Raw genomic sequence first — 15,971 nt, forward strand, 5'->3', positions numbered from 1 at the left:
GAGGCATTGGGTCCCATTTTTACAGTCTTTGGTATGACCCGGCCGGGGATCGAACCCCCGACCTCCCAGTCTCAGGGTGGACACTCTAAGCACAAGGCCCTGTCTGGTGTGTCGTGTGTCTGAGGCTGGGCCAATGCAGACAATAATGCAAAGCCATGCATGGACATATTCCTAAATGGGTTCAAACCCCTACTTATCACTAACCTGGATAATAAGCCAGACCGAATCAGCCGTTGGCAAAAATAAAATTGCCTGCCGGCGGATTACAGTCTGGAGAGGCTCAATTGCACGCCCATTTCCTACACCAGAGAACTGGTGTGGCCAATCGGGACACGGTATGCAATACCCCCCCCCCGGGAAACAATATATATATATATATGCCATACACGGCATCTCCAGACTGAAATACCACACGACAGTGTGATTTGAGTCTGGCTTATTAGCCGGGCTAACTTATCACCACCAGAACTTTTGTATCTCCATATTTATTTCATAATGCCCTATTTTATAATTAGTCACAGAAAAGCGGCACAAAAGTGGTACAAAAGAAGTGCAAAAGTAGTGCACACTGCACATACAGTGCAGTGTAGCCCAAACATGTTGACCTATAATGACATGGAACGTGGTAAAGTCTGTGGGCTTTATAAAAATGTAACCAATGAAGAACAGTCATAACTACATTGGATCCATCGAAATAAAAGTATTTGCTTTTTGCATACAAGGTTTCTGGCTGAAGCTGGAGACGGGATATTATTCTACATGTACACGTGAACGCTTCTCAAATCCTCTCCTCGGGGACCCCTAGGCCTCGCTCACACCTTTACAACAGACTGATGTATGCTTGTTGTATACAAAGGGTGTGATACATCTTGCCCCAATGCATTTCCAATGGGAGTCACATGGCTCGACACAACATTTGTGTTGTATGAGGGGGGAGGGGGGCAGTCGAAACACAGCCGAAAGCCATACAACAGCTTGTAGTCCAAAATGTTGTATCAAACCATGTGACTTCCATTGGAAATGCATTGGGGCGGCCATGACACTTACATCTTGCTTACATCTAGCATGCAATCAATGTTGTATGCTAGATGGAAAGGTGTGAGTGAAGCCATAGAGCACTGCTAGCTTTCCATCCAACCGAGAAGCAGTGGTGGTACATTTACTTAAGTACTGTACACGAGTCCAATTTTGAGGTATTTGTACTTCACTTGAGTATTTCCAATTCCCAGTACTTTTACTTATTACTCCACTACATCTCAGATGCAAATAGTGTACTTTTTACTCCACTAAATTTAGTTGAAACATTTAGTTACTAGTGACTTTCATTATTATTACAAAACATACATTAAACACTTCAGCCATATACATTTCGGCCATTTGAAAATAGCAGATTTGCTATTTTCGAAATATTTGTATACATCAGAAAACTTGAAATTGGTCATTCTGCATAGTGAGTACTTTCTACTTTTGGTACTTTAAATACATTTTGATGCCAATAGTTTTAAGTACATTTTTAATTCCGGGACTTTTACTTGTAACAAAGTATTTCTAATTTCTATATTGCAGTATTGATTATTTTACTTAACCCATTTTGGCGCGGGAACCCCTTTTGGTGTCAGCATCATGTCATGCTTTAGCTATTGAAAAATAGCAGATCTACAATCTCGTAGCGCGCCACCGAGTGGCGCGCTACGAGCTTGTAGGTCTGCTATTTCTTTTTAAATCGAAGAACGACTGCCATAGAAACATAGCTTTTTCAGAAAACTGCCAGGATGTAGAAGTAAAACAGTAACACAGTTAAGTACTTTTTCCACCACTGCGCACAGCCTCCACATGCAAACAAGATGGTGCCATTCGGAGGCATCGATGCACGGCAGTAAACCAAGTGTATACGTCATTCTTTCTATAAGGTACACTGATTTCCATGTATGTGTCAGAGCTTAAACTGTGTACAGCCTGAAAAAGGTTGTTTTCTTAAAACAACGGCTCCTTTTATTTACAAAGCAGATTCCCACACGGACAATACAACGAAATTGATGTAAAAAGGTGGAGGAAGTGGACCCGAACAACATAAATCCAAGCATTAACATAACATCGTACTGTGTGCATACAGAAACGGATTATGTTTTCGGAAACTGACATTTTGATGGTGGAAAAATGACTTATACACGCTTTACATATCTTTGCCAGGGCGGGGTATCTTGTTTACGAATGCTACGCGAGCATTCAGGGGGCAAAACCGCATTGACTTAATCTCTTCTCAAAACTTATTTATTCAGAAAAGCATCCCCCCATGCCCCGTTGAATGTTTGTTCACTAAACTTTGTTTGTATTTTCTATCTATTACATTGTTGTTGTTTTTTTATATTGCATCTTTAAATATGCTTTCTACTGTTGGCCAGCTGGCTGTATAAGTTGTTGATTTGCTATGTTGCATCTATTTAATTGTGTTAAATTTTCCTGCTTTTTTTAGTGAATTTGTTGTAGAGCACTTTGTGAGAAAAGTGCTATATAAATAAAGTCATTATAAATAAATAAAGTTATTACTAGAAAAGAAAACCAGAAAGATGTGTTCCACAATACATTAATTATAGCCTTGTTGGACCATCCTGTGTGCCAGTGGTGCAAAGTAACTAAGTACATTTACTCAAGTACAGTACTTAAGTACAGTTGAGTATAGTTGATGACTTTACATTCCTGGGCATACAGTACACATCACAGAGTACACATTCACATGGTCACTCGAGTACATCCTCCAGAAGGCGCAGCAGCGACTGTACTTTCTGAGGCGCCTTAAACAATTTGGCTTACCCCATTTTGGGGCGGGAACCCCTTTTGGTGTTAGCATTGTGTTATGCTTTAGCTATAGAAAAATAGCAGATCTACAAGCTTGTAGAGCTTGTAGATCTGCTATTTTTTTTTATCTGCTATTTTTGAAAAATCGTAAAAATGTGGAGCAAATCTTACCTTACTTAAGTACCAAGGGACTAGTGAACTTTTATCGTTGTATAATTGTCACGATCCGTGACGTTTTCTGTTGTGCTTTTGTGTTGTAGTATTTTTTTTGGTCCCTTGGTTTTCCTCTGTTGCTTTTGTTACCTGTGTTGTCTCACCACCTGTGATTATTAGTTTTCTCCACCTGTGTCTTGTTTGTCTCTCAGCCAATCCATGTGTTGATTTTGTTAGTTGTTCACCTGTGTCTAGTCTAGTTATTCCTAGTGTTTCTCCTTGTGTATTTAATTCTACTATTAAAACCTCTTGCATCGTACTTAGCCTCCGTTTGTCTGTCCTGCACTTGGGTCCTATCTCTCCTTGTCTCAAACCATGACAATAATTGAAAGTGTCTTAACTGGCTGTATCACAGTGTGGTACACGGTAACACGGCCGCTCAGGACTGCAACAGGTTGCAGAGGGCCGTTAAAACAGCATCTATAATCATCGGCACAGCATTGCCTGTAGCCTCCACAACATCTACACCACTTGCTGTACGAAAAAAAAGCCCATAACATCATTAAAGACACCAGCCATCCCACAAACACCCTGTTCCAACTACTACTTTGCACTTTTTTGTGTTTGTGTTCTTTTTCTTGCACTATATATGTTTGTTTTTGTCCTATAAGACAGTGCTCGGAGCAAAATAAATGTCATTGTATTTATACTCTGTATCTATACATATGACAAATACACCTGAACCTGAACATGTTGAGGCCAATTCCCGACTTTTACCTGTATTACAGAGTATTTTACCTGTATTACAGAGTATTTCCAAGTGGGCCCTGATCCAGAGAAGGTTGGGAACAACTGTAAAGAGTGCCTGATCCCTATATGTATATATAGCTGCACAGAAACCCAGTGCTGCGATCTGTCCCCTATAGCTGCACGGAAACCACTCTAGAAGTTATCAACAACTCTTATACAAACAGCTGTAGTCACTAAAAGACACACGCACACGCACACGCACGCACGCACGCACACACACACACACACACACACACACACACACACACACACACACACACACACACACACACACACACACACACACACACACACACACACACACACACACACACACACACACACACACACACACACACACACACACACACACACACACACACACACAGCCAATGTGTGATCTTGTGCCACGTTATGATGCTCATGTCCTCCGGTGACGTTGAGGACGTTCAGGACTATAGGCCAGATCACGGCCCATTATGGGGATGATCTTTATACGGCATTTCCAGGACGTCGACTTCACCGGAAGTTCACTGAAATATAATATATAGCTTATTCTGGGACAGATCTGACTATAGTTGTGATATGAGTTAAGTTGATCTGGCCACGCTGACTCTCTGATTCATCCAGGGACGTCCGTCTTGAGCCAGAATTTATGTTAGTTGAAATCAGGTGATATTCTGAACGAGACGTCACGTAACTAATTTGTCCAGGTCCTGAGAAGGACCCCTGAGGGCCACCAGACCCCACTTTAGAACCACTGGAAGTCCTATACGTACTTACTTCACCGTGCGGCGAATAGCGAATACAATAGCCTGCCCCAAAACAGGGACGCCGGTTGAAAGTGTTTCAACGTTGGCGTGTGGTGACTGTGGTCGATCTTCTATTTTTGGTATAGGACTTAAGACGTTCAGGGGTCATCTCTCTGCTGCCACGAGAAAATAGAGACCTTGGAAAAGTCGAATGAGAGTAACCCTGAGCTATCTTTTATCACAACATGTCCTCTTCCTTTCCTTCCCAACGCTGTTCGGAATGGAATAATATGTGACACTATAAGTCCATTCAGGAGTGGTGATTGAAAGGAGTTTATTGTCGCTGGCAGGCAGAAACCTGACATGTCCACAAGTGTGACTTTTCACAAAGTCAAAGAACCTAGGTTCCAATGGAACCTATTGTAGTTATTCCTTAATTTGCTACAAGCTCTGGTTAATACGTTTCATTGGTTCCAATGTACAGTAGTTTTTACTTTGTCACAAACTCTTCTTAATAATACGTTTCAACAGTATAAATAACAATAAAATAACAATAAAACGTTGAAATGTGGACATACAAGGTTTCTGCCCGCGACAGCAGCGTCTTTACACATTTTACGCTTGGCCAGTTCCCAGGTCAGTGGCGTGATCTCGCGCCTGTGCACGACGTGCCTAAAACGCATATGCCACTTGCGCTCCTCCTCCTCCCCACCAACCACCACCACACCACTGCACATAGCACCTGTGTGCGGGACGACACTTCATTATGAAGCTTTCATTTACCTGGTCTAGCCCCCCAACCCACTGTGCCTGTCCCCTCCGTGCACCCCCCCCCCCCGCTCCTCGCAGGCGACGGAGCTGAAAATACATCTCTGAACCCAACCGTGGCGGGCAGGGGGGTGGGGTGGGGGGGGGGGGAGTTTAGCGGGAGACGAAGACTGTCGGTTAGATGGAGGCAGGGGAGAGATAGAGAGACACACAGAGAGAGAGAGAGAGAGAGAGATGGAGACAGAGAGGGTCGTTCGTATGTGTCTCTGATAAAGACTCTCCGTCTCTCCGTCACTCCGCCCCGCCTCTTGCATCAGCTCTGTCGCCTGGCAGCCATGCGTGCACGCATACTGACACAAATGCACGCACGCACAAATGCGCACGCACACACACACACACACACACACACACACACACAGACACGCATGTGCACAGCCTGCACGGTGCATATACATCACTGACACTCAGAGACGCATAAGTGCACAAACACACACACACACACACACACACACACACACACACACACACACACACACACACACCTTTAAGTAAAATATTTGAGTAAATTTTCCACCACTGGCCAGCTGCTATATTGATACAAGTGGGACTTTGGGGCTATAGGACTTCATATTGGAACAGTGGCATTTGTTTGCAGTGGCCGAAGGGCTAGTATAGCTTGCCTAGTGGCTAGTTCAGTCAGAGGGCATTTGTTTTCCGACGAGGGGGTTTCGTGTCCAAATGAACAAGGTGTGAGCCTTACAGAAGACGGAGGAGTCAGACTTGCGGTATATACAGTACGCGTCCGTATACGCCGGACAGAACAGCAGACGAGAACGCAGAGGGGAAAAGAGGTGTTGAAAAGCGAGCAGCAGCCATAGTTTCTGCTACTACTACACCAGACTCCCACCAGGGGAGATGTCTTCTACATCCTGACCGTTTTCTGAAAAAGCTGGGTTTCTATGTCAGTCGTTCTTCGATTTAAAGAAAATAGCAGACCTACAAGCTCGTAGCGCGCCACTCGGTGGCGCGCTACGAGCTTGTAGATCTGCTATTTTTCAATAGCTAAAGCATAACATAATGCTAACACCAAAAGGGGTTCTCTCGCCCAGAATGGGATAAAGCACGCACCTCTGTTGTCTTTGTGTTTTGATGAATTATAGAAACAAAGGAGTGTTTGTTAGAGTAGTGAGCCGGGCTGATGCGGTGGGATATTTATGTTTTATATACATACTTATGTGAATAAAACATATGTATATGTAAATAAAACATAGAGGGGGGGGGGGGGGGTGATAATGTTACTGTAGGTATGCTTTAGGACTATAACTAGTAGCTAACAAACGAGCGAGGGGATTAGTTAGAGACGCCTTATCAGACAACATCACACCGATAAGCACCATCATGTGCGTGCATGCCGCAAGCACGAGAACACCGAGTCTCATAAGATGCAAGGGAAAAGTTCTAACTGCAGTCACGTGTAAAAAAACTTTCAGATACTGTTTTTTCTCCCAGTGTGGAGTGTATTGTATTCTCTCGCCCTTGAAATATATAATCCATTGGTTTCTGTTGTGCGTGAACAATAACAGCAATTCAAAGCAGTTGTCCTCAAAACCAAGTCGCTGTCATAATAAGAACGGGTGGGTGCGCTCATGAACACGGCAGCAGAGCCTATTTGTGCACGGCTGCACGCTGAAGGCCTTAGGCCGAAACGCCTAGGTCAGCCGTGTTTTTTTAAACCGTGGAATAATGGGTTGTCGTACTTGAACTGAACAGAGTTGCCTTGGAACTTCTTTAAATTCGCCACTATCATTCTTCTTACCAGCGCCACAGTGTTTTTGTTACCGAGGTATAGAACTTTAAAGAACAAACAAAACAAAAAGCTCTCCAAAGAGCACCGAGTCTACAGTTTTCTATATTTAGTTTTAGTTTCCCCCTCTGTGGATTCGTCTATAGCAGTGGTTTATCAAACTTTTTCATATCAAGGTCCATTATTTATTCAGCATTTAAGCCACGGGACCACCAGATGAGATTTAACCTCTCAGAACACAAAACTTAGAATATTTTGTCGTCATTTGGATAAGAGTTTGTCCACAATAACAGGCACATGTTGATAAAAATGGCAATTCTTCTACATTCTCAAATGATGTAGACTTCTAGCAAATTGCGTAACGCCGATGTTTAACAATAATTTAACTCTTGAGAGCGTAAAAATGAAACCAAATGGACCCATTTTGTTTCATTTTACGATCTCAAGAGATCTATAAGGGTCCATTTTGGTTACCAGCTCTCCATCGTTCAGCTGGGGACCACCTGGAACCCCCTGAAGGACCACTGGTGGTTCCCGGACCACTGGTTGAAAACCACTGGTCTACGGTGCTGTCACTCAAACCACTGGTCTACGGTGTTGTCACTCAAACCACTGGTCTACGGTGCTGTCACTCAAACCACTGGTCTACGGTGCTGTCACTCAAACCACTGGTCTACGGTGCTGTCACTCAAACCACTGTTCTACGGTGCTGTCACTCAAACCACTGGTCTACGGTGCTGTCACTCAAACCAATGGTCTACGGTGCTGTCACTCAAACCACTGGTCTACGGTGCTGTCACTCAAACCACTGGTCTACGGTGCTGTCACTCAAACCACTGGTCTACGGTGCTGTCACTCAAACCACTGGTCTACGGTGCTGTCACTCAAACCACTGGTCTACGGTGCTGTCACTCAAACCACTGGTCTACGGTGCTGTCACTCAAACCACTGGTCTACGGTGCTGTCACTCTAAACCACTGGTCTACGGTGCTGTCACTCAAACCACTGGTCTACGGTGCTGTCACTCAAACCACTGGTCTACGGTGCTGTCACTCTAAACCACTGGTCTACGGTGCTGTCACTCAAACCACTGGTCTACGGTGCTGTCGCCCCCATTTCCATCAAAGGGTCATCTGTCGACATAGTTGATAACTTTAAATTCCTGGGCATACATATCACTGACACATTCACATGGTCACTCAACAACGAGTACATCCTCAAGAAGGCGCAGCAGCGACTGTACTTTCTGAGGCGCCTTAAAAATTTGGCTTAAGTACAAAAGGACTAGTGAACTTTTATCGCTGTATAATTGAAAGTGTCTTAACTGGCTGTATCACAGTGTGGTACGGTAACACGACCGCTCAGGACTGCAACAGGTTGCAGAGGACCATTAAAACAGCAGCTAAAATCATCGGCACTACAGAATTACCCAGTCTCCATAACATCTACACCACTCGCTGTATGAAAAAAGCCCATAACATCATGGAAGACACCAGCCACCCCGCAAATACCCTGTTCAAACTACTCCCCTCCAAAAAACGCTACCAGAGCATCAAATCTCGTACCACCCGTCTCAGTAACAGTTTTTACCCCCAGGCAGTCAGGCTGCTGAACAGCTGACCTTGAACTGTATTGCACTTCACTTCACTTGCACTTTCTTTTACTGTTTTTTGTCTTTTCTTGCACTATAGATGTTTGTTTATGTCCTGTGTATGTAAGACGGAGAGTGCTCTGAGCAAAATAAATTTCATTGTATGTATACTCTGTATCTATACAAATGACAAATAAACCTGAACCTGAACCTGAACCTGTCACTCAAACCACTGGTCTACGGTGCTGTCACTCAAACCACTGGTCTACGGTGCTGTCACTCAAACCACTGGTCTACGGTGCTGTCACTCACCGTGGTGGACCACGCCCCTCAGGCCATGGATGATGGGGTCGACGGCTGGGTTGTCCTTCCCTCCCACCTATAGGAGAGCAGAGAAGGTAAGAGTTAAAACCCATTCTGACCTGAGATCAGATTCATACGAGGTTTCCACTGGACACACACTGGTCTGATTAACCCATTCTGACCTGAGATCAGATTCATGTCAGTCGTTCTTCAAATTAAAAAAAATAGCAGACCTACAAGCTCATAGCGCACCACTCGGTGGTGCGCTATGAGCTTGTAGATCTGCTATTTTTCAATAGCTAAAGCATAACATAATGCTGACACCAAAATGGGTTCCCGTTCAGAATGGGTTAATATATTGAACGAATGAAAAGTATTAAAAAGCGCTTCTGACAAAACCTCTTCAATCATCATTGGACCTTCAAACTGTCTGCTGAAGCAGCTAACTCTCCTCTCCCTCTCTCGTGGAAGTATAATAGGCAATATATGAAGTCACAATGCCAACTTTGATGAGGAAATATTGCTTTGTTTAAAAACATTCTGATGTTGACTCAGCGAAGCAGTTTGCTGTGATTTGAACATAATTATATTTCAAATTAACGTCTGAAATGACAATTTAGGCATTTGGCAGCCGAGCTTATTCAGAGCGACTTGTAAGATCTGAGTAATGAACAAACAACACAGGGTAAAATGGTTAAGTAAATGGAGTGAACAAGAAAACACATTATTTTTGCACTTAAAAGTAACTAGGAAAAAAAAACATTAAACCTGGCAGCAAAACTAAAAACATGTTTTGCATGCTGAAATAACATATGGCATCTGCAGATGCAACAGTATGTATAACTGTTAGCACTTTGAGATTCTAACGAATGTAAAGTGCGTTATCCACACTTTTCCTGGGCTGTGTGTGCTCCAGTTCCTGTCGATTTGATCCAATGAAAGCCAATGAAACTGGTCAGATGCCCAATGATATCCAATGAAATCAACAGGAACTGGAGCACACACAGCCCAGGAAAAGTGTGAATACTTAAAATCCATGATTATTATTATTATTATTATATATAACATCCATTTTTCAAGTAAAAATGTTTAGACGTCTGCAACACATGGATATTGGTGTATGATGGTATGATGTATGATGGGAGTGAGGGGAGGACAGAGAAGGAGATCAGCCCGGAGAATCGGAGCGGCAGGGGGCGTGAATTATATCACAATGTATCAATAAATGCTGGCAGACTTTAGTTTAACCCATTCTGACCTGAGATCAGATTCATACGAGGTTTCCACTGGACACACACTGGTCTGATTAATACTGCACATCTGTGTGTTGTTTTATTAAACACAGGGTAATATTACAGTAGATTGAATGTAACGCTGACTGAACAAGCAACATTTTCCTGATAAGACATCTTAGAAATTCATATTTTGCGGTCTGTGTCATTTGAGAACAAAATGCCAATTTTAAGAAAACACAACATCGGTTTGAAGGCGAATGCCTTCAGTATGCTTTCAGAAGACGCGTGTAAAGACTAGAGGCAAGATAAAATACAGACAGAAAATCAAACGTGCGTAATGATGCGGATTGACACCTTGTGGTTTTGACTGCATGAAGTGCAAGAAAGTGCATGTGAGGAAAGCACAGTAGTCTATTTCATTTTCTACTTTGTTTTGTTTTCATTTCTTATTTAGACAGAGTTGAATGAGAGTGAGAGAGAGAGAGAGAGTGTGTGTGTGTGTGTGTGTGTGTGTGTGTGTGTGTGTGTGTGTGTGTGTGTGTGTGTGTGTGTGTGTCAGGGTGTGTGTGTGTGTGTGTGTGTGTGTGTGTGTGTGTGCGTGTGCGTGCATGCGACAGAGGGAGGAAGAGAGAGAGATGACAGACAGAGGGAGACAGAGGGACAGACAGAGATGAAAATGAGAGTAGAGAGAGAGAGAGAGTGAGAGAGAGTGAGAGATGACAGAGAAAGGGGTAGATGAGGATGAGATGAGATGCAGAAAGCGATTGATGAGAAGGGGAGAGACGGAAAGGAGGGATGAGAGAGAGACGGAAAGGGAGAGATAAGCGAGAGTGGTGTAACTAGGTGAACAAATGGAGGCAGTCAACAAGCTCTCACACAATCTCTGCAACACACACACATGAGTGTGAGATGCGCGCGCGCGAGAGAGAGAGAGAGAGAGAGAGAGAGAGAGAGAGAGAGACCTGGCCTATAAGCCAACGAGATGAAGGGGAGTTTGGGAGAAGTGTGTGTGGAGGCTTGCGGGGTGTTTGAGCGTGTGCTCACCCTGCCTGCATAGCAATGTGTGAAAGTACAGTGCAGTCTGCGGGATAATCCTCAGTGTTGGGTCCATGTTTATTGAGGGGGCGCCAGCCCTAGCCTGGCTAATAAGCCAGACTCAAATCACACTTTGTCGTGTGGTATTTCAGTCTGGAGATGCCGTGTATGGATCTTGTTTCCCAGGGGGGGGGGGCGGGTTCAAACATTTTCTCTTTGACGCAATTGGTCAGAGCTACTGTCAGTCAAAGGTCTCAAGCATTGAACGTCACTGTACCAAAGCCCGCCCCTATTGCATACCGTGTCCCGATTGGCCACACCAGTTTTCTGGTGTAGGAAATGGGCGTATACAATTGAGCCTCTCCAGACCGTAATCCGCCGGCAGGCAATTTTTGTTTTTGCCAACGGCTGCTACGCCAGCCCCCCCCCCCCACAATGCATGGCTTTGGAATATTACGCCAATATTTGGAATTTGAAATTTGTCTTTAGAGCATTTATGACATGGTAAATCGTTTGCCAGCCCTAGTCTATGGACTTTGTGAGGATATTACAGTGGTTCTTTAGAGGACTTTGTATAGAGAGAGCACTTTAGAGCCAGCCAAGTCTAAGGAGTCGGACGTTAATGCTAGTTTAGAGCACTTATGGCCCAAGTCGTGTGGACAGCCAAATCTATGGACTTTAATGTTTGTTTAGGGAACTAAATGAAGATGTCAGACATCATGTGGCCGATATACAGTAAATACAGTGGGGGCCGCCCTCACTTCACAGATTTTTGAGGGGTGCTAGCCCCTCCTATATACAGCTTTTTTTTCCTACACAAACATTGTGTAACCATTGTAAACCATTGACGATTAATGGATAATTGACATGTGTTGTATGATGATATGAGCGCCCCTCACTTAAAACCCATTTTGGGCGGGAACCCCTTTTGGCGTTAGCATTATGTTGTGCTCATAGACTGTAAAAAATATGGACAAAGCGTTCCCCGGGTCTAACATGAACGTAAAATGAAGCCTGTAATAATATGCTAATTCCTGATGTAAGTCGCCATCTTTGGTACCAGCTGGCCATTGGCTGGCTCCGTTTTGTATACCAGCTGGTCATTGGCTGCCCAGACAACGAGGCGGGACTTCCCCCCTTCTTCTCCGTTGGTTTTTATTTTGACTCGAGTGGGAGGGGAATCCCGATCATAGACTGTAATGGTAGCCACGCCCCTCAGAACATACGCGATGTTTTTTTTTCTTTATGGTCATTTTTTTAATTAATGGGACCATAATTTTCCAAAAAGAATATTATGACATTAGAAATGAGACTTTAAACTAGTGACTGGAAGAAGAAAGTATTCATGACCATGTTTATTAAGGTAATACAGTCTAGGTGAAGTTGGGCCAAAATACATGGGCCTCTATGGAGCTATGGGGCTTTTTGGGTCCGGTCCAGCGCCACAACAGGCCATTATATGAACTACCGATTTCAAATGAGGCTTCACGAAATATCTGGCTGACTGCCCCCCTGGTTGTGCTTTAGCTATTGAAAAATAGCAGATCTACAAGCTCATAGCGACCGAGTGGCGCGCTACGAGCTCGTAGGTCTGCTATTTAAAAAAAATCGAAGAACACCTGACATAGAAACATAGGCTTTTTCAGAAAACTGTCAGGATGTCAGGAAGACATTTTATTAAATCTGATCTCAGGTCAGAATGGGTTCACACGGGTTTGATCTTACTGTATATATTATGAACACTGAGGATATCACAGTGGTATACTGTGGCACTGAATAGGAAGTCCAGCACTATTTCCATCTCCTCTCCAATGTGTTGTTGTTTGTTGTCGTCTTATTGCTGTCTATTTAATCACATCTTTTAATTTGCAGCTCATTAAGCGTACGCTGGAAGTGAACGAGTGAGCGAGAGAGGAACGCACACAATGCAAACATAGACAATCTACAAGCTCACTGCTCACGGCGCCGTGAGCTTGTAGATCTGCAATTTCCGGTGTGCAAACTTTCGGGTGCATGCACAAATTAGAACGGCGACATGCTGGGGAAAACGAGAGAGAGAGAGAGAGAGAGAGAGAGAGAGAGAGAGAGAGAGAGAGAGAGAGAGAGAGAGAGAGAGAGAGAGAGAGAGAGGAAACGACAGACGGTGATGGATAAAGATGGAGGGAGGGAAAGGAGGACAGAGGGGAATTATGGTTTCATTATTAATGTTTGTCTCTCCAAGCCCACAGGCTCCTCCCTGGAGATCCCTGCCACAGGGCCACACATCCAAAATGTCCTCCTCCCTCCAATCTCTCATCTCCTTCCATCCTCCTCCCTCTCTCTCTCTCTCTCTCTCTCTCTCTCTCTCTCTCTCTCTCTCCATCTATATATGTTCTCCCTGCTCCGTTGTTCTCCTTAATTCACTCTCTCCCTAGATTCTCTTGTCCTGTCTTTCTCCTCTCTCTCTCTCTCTCTCTCTCTCTCTCCTGGGGCGGTGCACTGGCGGTAACAAACGGAAAAAGAACGGTTCAATGTGACATGTCCTCATCTCCCCCCCCCCCCCCCCCCCTTACTCTCTCTCTCCCTCCTCCTCCTCCATGTCTTCCCCCTCCCTCCTCCATCCATCCATCCATCCAGCATGTCGTCTCTCTGGGCCCCAGCATGTTGTCTCTCTGGGCCCCAGCATGTTGTCTCTCTGGGCCCAGCATGTTGTCTCTCTGGGCCCCAGCATGTTGTCTCTCTGGGCCCCAGCATGTTGTCTCTCTGGGCCCCATCATGTCGTCTCTCTGGGCCCCAGCATGTTGTCTCTCTGGGCCCCAGCATGTTGTCTCTCTGGGCCCCAGCATGTTGCTCCTCTCTGGGCCCAGCATGTTGTCTCTCTGGGCCCCAGCATGTCGTCTCTCTGGGCCCCAGCATGTTGTCTCTCTGGGCCCCATCATGTCGTCTCTCTGGGCCCCAGCATGTTGTCTCTCTGGGCCCCATCATGTTGTCTCTCTGGGCCCCAGCATGTTGTCTCTCTGGGCCCCATCATGTTGTCTCTCTGGGCCCCATCATGTTGTCTCTCTGGGCCCCAGCATGTTGTCTCTCTGGGCCCAGCATGTCGTCTCTCTGGGCCCCATCATGTTGTCTCTCTGGGCCCCAGCATGTTGTCTCTCTGGGCCCCAGCATGTTGTCTCTCTGGGCCCCAGCATGTCGTCTCTCTGGGCCCCATCATGTTGTCTCTCTGGGCCCCAGCATGTCGTCTCTCTGGGCCCCATCATGTTGTCTCTCTGGGCCCCATCATGTTGTCTCTCTGGGCCCCATCATGTTGTCTCTCTGGGCCCCAGCATGTTGTCTCTCTGGGCCCCAGCATGTCGTCTCTCTGGGCCCCAGCATGTTGTCTCTCTGGGCCCCAGCATGTCGTCTCTCTGGGCCCCATCATGTTGTCTCTCTGGGCCCCATCATGTTGTCTCTCTGGGCCCATCATGTTGTCTCTCTGGGCCCCAGCATGTTGTCTCTCTGGGCCCCAGCATGTCGTCTCTCTGGGCCCCAGCATGTTGTCTCTCTGGGCCCCAGCATGTCGTCTCTCTGGGCCCCAGCATGTTGTCTCTCTGGGCCCCAGCATGTTGTCTCTCTGGGCCCCAGCATGTTGTCTCTCTGGGCCCCATCATGTTGTCTCTCTGGGCCCCAGCATGTTGTCTCTCTGGGCCCCATCATGTTGTCTCTCTGGGCCCCAGCAGCTCATCTATCTATCTTGCAGAGCTGCTCACCTCTCCTCCGGTTGGCAGCGATAACTGCTGATGAATCAGGTGTGCATGGACTGGAGGACATGCTATAGAAACAGTGGCTCGCGGACACATTGTTGTGGGTCCCTTTAGTTTTGCTTTACTACATTTGGTTTTTAATTATTATATTAGTGGTGCAACTCTCCTCCCCTCCCCCCCTCTCTCTCTCTCTCATTAGCAGGCAACAGTGCAGCACTGTCTCTCTCTCTCTGTTTCTGGCACAACAGCGCCCCTACTGGTACTCATATTCATACTGGTGCTCCTTAACGTCACATAGGTGAACCAACACATGAACGCTGATGACATGACTTGTACCAATTGTTTTATTTTGACCCACTGTGTATTTGAGTTTGACATATCCCTGCCTTACAGGAACAGACGTCCTCGTGAGGAAGGCGAGCCAATAACAGGCCGACCCACAAAGTTCACCTCAGCTCTGTCCAAACATCCCAAGAGCTAAAGAAACGGACAACAAGGTCCTATAAACACCACACACACACACACACACACACACTCACACTCACACTCACACTCACACTCACACTCACACTCACACTCACACTCACACTCACACTCACACTCACACTCACACACACACACACACACACACACACACACACACACTCACACTCACACTCACACTCACACTCACACACACACACACACACACACACACACACACACCCATGTTGCCCTCATAACAAATTAGCAATTTTCTTTTGAAATCAGCATAAAGGGAGCCTTTTTTTCTTTTTCTTTTTTTCTTTTTTTAGGCCAACAAACGCTGGCAGACGATTCTTCAACGTGAGCGATGCGGCCGTTAAAAGTAGGGCAGCGAGCGGGCGGCGGCCATGCACGTGGGCGTGGGAGGGGCAACACAATGCACACACACACACACGATCGCCGCCTTTCATCGCTGTGGCGCGCTGTGGCACCGATGAGCAAAGAGCCTCATCGATTTAAAAAACATGAGCCACTGAATCTTCTGGAATAACGGAGTCG

At 45.5% G+C, this 15,971-nt stretch overlaps 1 protein-coding gene across 1 annotated transcript in view; it reads right to left on the reverse strand.

Annotated features, from left to right (window-relative positions):
* LOC310862978 (receptor-type tyrosine-protein phosphatase gamma-like) overlaps positions 1 to 15,971 on the reverse strand; it is a gene marked incomplete at its 3' end in the record, with an annotated part of 434,985 nt that overhangs the window by 100,025 nt on the left and 318,989 nt on the right. The window contains 1 exon segment of the mRNA XM_083771100.1: positions 8,966 to 9,032. Coding sequence (XP_083627226.1) covers positions 8,966 to 9,032 — 67 coding nt within the window.

This window comes from Protomyctophum parallelum (assembly GCF_964188405.1).
Source record: "Protomyctophum parallelum genome assembly, chromosome: 8".
NCBI lineage: Eukaryota > Metazoa > Chordata > Actinopteri > Myctophiformes > Myctophidae > Protomyctophum > Protomyctophum parallelum.